At 50.1% G+C, this 6000-nt stretch overlaps 1 protein-coding gene across 1 annotated transcript in view; it reads right to left on the bottom strand.

Moving 5' to 3' along the window:
* Positions 1–255: 255 nt before the first annotated feature.
* The window catches only part of LOC118372181 (D-glucuronyl C5-epimerase B-like), a 79418-nt gene continuing 73673 nt past the window's right edge, over positions 256–6000 (bottom strand). Inside the window, exons 5-6 of the mRNA XM_052500845.1 lie at positions 1814–2106; positions 256–1017 (exon numbers count right to left, since the gene is read on the bottom strand). Coding sequence (XP_052356805.1) covers positions 286–1017; positions 1814–2106 — 1025 coding nt within the window. The 3' untranslated portion in view covers positions 256–285. The remainder of the gene's footprint in view (positions 1018–1813; positions 2107–6000) is intronic.

The raw sequence follows: 6000 nt of genomic DNA, 5'->3' as shown, positions 1-6000 counted from the left end.
ACCTTCTCTGTAACCAGATCACACACACGCAGCTACGTAGGCTACACACACACGCAGCTACGTAGGCTACACACACAGAGATGTGCACACACACACACACACGTAGCTACGTAGGCTACACACACAGAGAGATGTGCACACATAGCTACGTAGCCTACACACACACACACAGAGATGTGCACACACACATACCACCCGCTTCCCTCCCACACCTCCCCATAGAGTTCATGGTCCAGGTCCGGCTCCTAGTTGTGCTTGGCCCGCCCCCCCCTCCAGGACCGGCTCCTAGTTGTGCTTGGCCCGCCCCCCCTTCAGGTAGCTCTTCCAGCGCTTCACCACATCCCGGAAGATGGGCGCGTTATCGATGGACGCCAGCAGCTGCAGCTGGTTGATGTGCGTGGTGTGGTAGTCCCAGCGTGCCAGGTTGGGGGCTGTGCCCAGCATGTAGTGCCGCAGGTCGTAGATGCTGCCCGAGCCCGTGTCATACAGTGGCAGCATGGCCTTGAGGGACTCCATGCCCCTGGAGAACAACAGGCCAGACTCCCGGCCTAGTTTCTCGCCCGCCGTCTCGGCCAGATCGTGGAGACCGAGCAGTGAGTATATGAAGCCGTTGAGCACGAAGGAGCCTGGTGTAGTGGGGTACTCCTCGTACCAGTCGTACTTGTTCATGAAGACAGCCTTGACGCCGTGCTGTTCAGAGTGCAGCTTGTAGGGTCCGGTGGCACGCAGCGCAGCGTTCAGGTACGTCTGGTCCTTGGTGAGCAGGTAGGCGCGGACCAGAGTCGACATGGCCTGGCCCTGCGCCATGGCGGAGTACCAGCCAGGCTCCAGCGGGCGGAAGCCCTCGCCCAGCTTGCGTGTGACCATGATGGGCCATCCGCCACGCTCGTCCTGGTTGCGCAGCAGCCAGTCACTGGCGGCGAAGAAAGCAGCCGTGTGTGCCGTGGTGGAGATGGTGACGTTGTCGATGGCACCGCGCCCACGGACTATCAGTCGCACAACCCGCCGCGGCATCACCTGGAAACAGGGGGGTTGGTTTGTTTCACTGAAGCCATGTTTAACATGATAGGAACATTAACTCTTCCTACCAAGATTCACACAACTTCTACGTTTCTGGTACTTTGAAACTTATGGGTTATATGCTGATTTGGTAACTAACATTTAAAGATATATTTTATTATAATACTGTAAATAGTATCTTATGGTCTTAACCAACATGTTAAAATGTATTATTGTTTCTATACATTTCTTTGTTTCTCTACAGCAGGGCTCTCCAACCCTGTTCCTGGAGAGTTACCCTCCTGTAGGTTTTAACTCCAACCCTGTTCCTGGAGAGTTACCCTCCTGTAGGTTTTAACTCCAACCCTGTTCCTGGAGAGTTACCCTCCTGTAGGTTTTAACTCCAACCCTGTTCCTGGAGAGTTACCCTCCTGTAGGTTAACTCCAACCCTGTTCCTGGAGAGTTACCCTCCTGTAGGTTTTAACTCCAACCCTGTTCCTGGAGAGTTACCCTCCTGTAGGTTTTAACTCCAACCCTGTTCCTGGAGAGTTACCCTCCTGTAGGTTTTAACTCCAACCCTGTTCCTGGAGAGCTACCCTCCTGTAGGTTTTAACTCCAACCCTGTTCCTATAGAGCCAACATCATGTAGGTTTTTCACTACAACCCTGTTCCTGGAGAACCACCCTCCTGTAGGATTTTTCACTACACCCCTAATATACTGCAGCCGATTCTAATAATTAGCTGGTTGACAAACTGAATCAACTGGGGATTGGAGAGCCCTGTTCTAACACAATTAAGACTGAAGGTGCTAACCTTGGTGGCCTTGACGGCCTTGGTGTTGGACAGGCCCACGCCCTTCCTCAGGTCGGTCAGCAGGTCCCGGGTGACCGTGGACCAGGCAGCACGGGGCCCGATGCCGTAGGTGATGTCGCGGCCGCTGAAGGCGATGAGCTGAGCGGAGGTGACATAGTGGATGATGAAGGGCGCGCCCTTCTCCGTGGTCTCCAGCACCACAGACACGCTTCCGTTGGAGGTGAACTTGAGGTCGAAGGAGATGATAAAGTCCTTGGAGTTGCCCAGGGGGAGGGAGACACCTTCAGAGTTCTCTGTAGTGACAGGAGGGAGAAACAACATGGTGGGTTTAATGGTGTCACAGTTCTTCACAGTGCTGGTAGTCACTAGGGTCCATCGTTCTCTCAACTAATGAGAATGTGTGTATTTGGGTTTGTTCTCATGGTTAAGAACAGGGTGAGGGAGATTGTGAAGTTAGATTTATTTTGTAACAAAGCGCTGCATTTAGAAAAAGGCCCATCACACCCAAGACAGTTTGTCTTAAACATGCGGCATCATAAAGAGCTACCGTGTCATTCTAAGGACAGCTTTCTGTAGGCTTGCATTGTAATAGAACGTTGAGAAGCCCCCTCCAACAGATGTATGGGTTCTGAGAGAAAGTCCCCCCCCCTCCAACAGATGCATGGGTTCTGAGAGAAAGTCCCCCCTCCAACAGATGTATGGGTTCTGAGAGAAAGTCCCCCCTCCAACAGATGCATGGGTTCTGAGAGAAAGTCCCCCCTCCAACAGATGTATGGGTTCTGAGAGAAAGTCCCCCCTCCAACAGATGCATGGGTTCTGAGAGAAAGTCCCCCTCCAACAGATGTATGGGTTCTGAGAGAAAGTCCCCCCTCCAACAGATGCATGGGTTCTGAGAGAAAGTCCCCCTCCAACAGATGTATGGGTTCTGAGAAAAGTCCCCCCTCCAACAGATGCATGGGTTCTGAGAAAAGTCCCCCTCCAACAGATGCATGGGTTCTGAGAAAAGTCCCCCCTCCAACAGATGCATGGGTTCTGAGAAAAGTCCCCCTATGGGATCCTGGTTAGTATGCATGTGAGAAAGAGTGACTGGGGGAAGAGAGGGATTCTAAGGGAAGAGAACAGGGGAAGAGAGATAGTGTAGGTAAAGAGAGAGATTGTAAGAGAGATAGAGAGAACAGGGGAAGAGAGATAGTGGGGAGAGAAAGAGAGAGATAGTGGGGAGAGAAAGAGAGAGATAGTGGGGAGAGAAAGAGAGAGATAGTGGGGAGAGAAAGAGAGAGATAGTGGGGAGAGAAAGAGAGAGATAGTGGGGAGAGAAAGAGAGAGATAGTGGGGAGAGAAAGAGAGAGATAGTGGGGAGAGAAAGAGAGAGATAGTGGGGAGAGAAAGAGAGAGATAGTGGGGAGAGAAAGAGAGAGATAGTGGGGAGAGAAAGAGAGAGATAGTGGGGAGAGAGGGAAAATATCCTAATTACACCCACTAAAAAAAAAAGTACAAAAATTCAAAATTCAGTAATTGGTTCTGTTTTTCAGTTCATTGTTTTTCATTTTTTCGCTCTCAAAAATCCCACTTATTAAAACATCTAAAAATGGGATATTCTAAGTCAACAACCATACTAAACCACATCAGAAGACCACTTTTGAGGTCTGGGAAAATGTTTTAAAATGTGAGTGTGTAGTCACCCTTTAATTCCAGTGTGCACCTAGCAAGAGGCTGTTTAGCTAGGTTTTTGTAGCACACATTTGCATTGTCACACGTGGGTAGAGTTTAATACTTATACCCACTGGATTGATGTAAATAATAATGATATTCTGTCAGGTAAACAGAGGCTACTTTGTAGTTAACATTTAATTTAGAATGTTTTTGAGACGGCCTTTCCATCTATCGGGAGATGTTTTATTAGCATCATCGCTAACGGCTACACAGTGATAGCGGCGCACATCGTCCATACAGCATTGAGACGGAGGAATTCTCCTTGCCTCATCAGAAAGTTTCAGGAAATAAGAATCGCTCTGTTCATTTCATGATAAACTTGGGCAAATGAATACATGCTTTTATACATTTAGTTGGTTCCCTACTGATAAGTTCAATACATTTTTTGAATATTGTTAAAATTCTCTTTTATTGTCTGGATTCAGTCTCACTGCAACACTTCCTTAGGCAGCAGCCCAGCATGGAACACAGTTTGACAATACTACTAGGAAATGTTGAATCCCTAACACACACACACACAGTACCAGTCAAAAGTTTGGACACACCTACTCATTCAAGGGTTTTGCACACAAGAGTGTGCAAAGCTGTCATCACAGCAAAGGGTGGCTACTTTGAAGAATCTCAAATATAAAATATATTTAGATTTGTTTTAACACTTTTTTGATTACTACATGATTCCATATGTGTTATTTCATAGTTCTGATGTCTTCACTATTACTCTACAATGTAAAAAATAAAAACCCTGGAATAAGTAGGTGTACAAACTTTTGACTGGTACTGTATATGTAGAGACACACCCACTTCCTTCCAAACAGAGATCATCTTCTGAACTTATCCCAAACTGTTCAGGCCCCTTGTCAGCGGCTAAGCCTAGCTCCCTCCCTCCTACTAAGTCTGCACCCCACAGCACTCTGAAAACACTCAGAGGAGGAGGCACTGTTAAACTCTCAGAAAGAGAGTGTGCACACACGAGACAGATAAAAGGAGAGGCAGAGGGATGGCCCCCTCAGTCAGAGAAAACAAGAGTAAGACAGAGAGGCAGGCACAGACAGAGAGGCAGGCACAGACAGAGAGGCAGGCACAGACAGTCAGGCAGGCACAGACCGAGAGACAGTCAGGCAGGCACAGACCGAGAGACAGTCAGGCAGGCACAGACCGAGAGACAGTCAGGCAGGCACAGACCGAGAGACAGTCAGGCAGGCACAGACCGAGAGACAGTCAGGCAGGCACAGACCGAGAGACAGTCAGGCAGGCACAGACCGAGAGACAGTCAGGCAGGCACAGACCGAGAGACAGTCAGGCAGGCACAGACCGAGAGACAGTCAGGCAGGCACAGACCGAGAGACAGTCAGGCAGGCACAGACCGAGAGACAGTCAGGCAGGCACAGACCGAGAGACAGTCAGGCAGGCACAGACCGAGAGACAGTCAGGCAGGCACAGACCGAGAGACAGTCAGGCAGGCACAGACCGAGAGACAGTCAGGCAGGCACAGACCGAGAGAGGCAGTCAGGCAGGCACAGACCGAGAGACAGTCAGGCAGGCACAGACCGAGAGACAGTCAGGCAGGCACAGACCGAGAGACAGTCAGGCAGGCACAGACCGAGAGACAGTCAGGCAGGCACAGACCGAGAGACAGTCAGGCAGGCACAGACCGAGAGACAGTCAGGCAGGCACAGACCGAGAGACAGTCAGGCAGGCACAGACCGAGAGACAGTCAGGCAGGCACAGACCGAGGTTTCTACAGTCAGGCAGGCACAGACCGAGAGACAGTCACAGGCAGGCACAGACCGAGAGACAGTCAGGCAGGCACAGACCGAGAGACAGTCAGGCAGGCACAGACCGAGAGACAGTCAGGCAGGCACAGATCACCGGGGATGAGAGTCAGGCAGGCACACTATGCTAGTAGGTTGTCTGATGCAGTCAGGCAGGCATGAGAGAGACACTATGTCTAGGCAGGTTGTCTGTGCTCATCAGGGGAGGGAAACAGAGAGACACTTATAGGTTGTCTGATGCTCATCACTATGCTATAGGTTGTCTGATGCTCATCACCGGGGTGAGAGAGACACTATGCTATAGGTTGTCTGATGGCACCCAAGATGAGAGAGACACTATGGGGAGAGAGACTATAGGTCTGTTGATGCTGATCACCATAAGATCCATCTATGCTCTAAGGCTGATGCTCATCACCGGGGATGAGAGAGACACTATGCTATAGGTTGTCTGATGCTCATCACCGGGGATGAGAGAGACACTATGCTCTGATGCTCATCACCGGGGATGAGAGAGACACTATGCTATAGGTTGTCTGATGCTCATCACCGGGGATGAGAGAGACACTATGCTATAGGTTGTCTGATGCTCATCACCGGGGATGAGAGAGACACTATGCTATAGGTTGTCTGATGCACCGGGGATCATCACTGATGCTCATCACCGGATGAGAGAGACACTATGCTATAGGTTGTCTGATGCTG

Source organism: Oncorhynchus keta, unplaced genomic scaffold (assembly GCF_023373465.1).
Source record: "Oncorhynchus keta strain PuntledgeMale-10-30-2019 unplaced genomic scaffold, Oket_V2 Un_contig_1202_pilon_pilon, whole genome shotgun sequence".
NCBI lineage: Eukaryota > Metazoa > Chordata > Actinopteri > Salmoniformes > Salmonidae > Oncorhynchus > Oncorhynchus keta.
The sequence above is the reverse complement of the archived record's forward strand: the minus strand, read 5'-3'. Positions and strand labels throughout refer to the sequence as shown.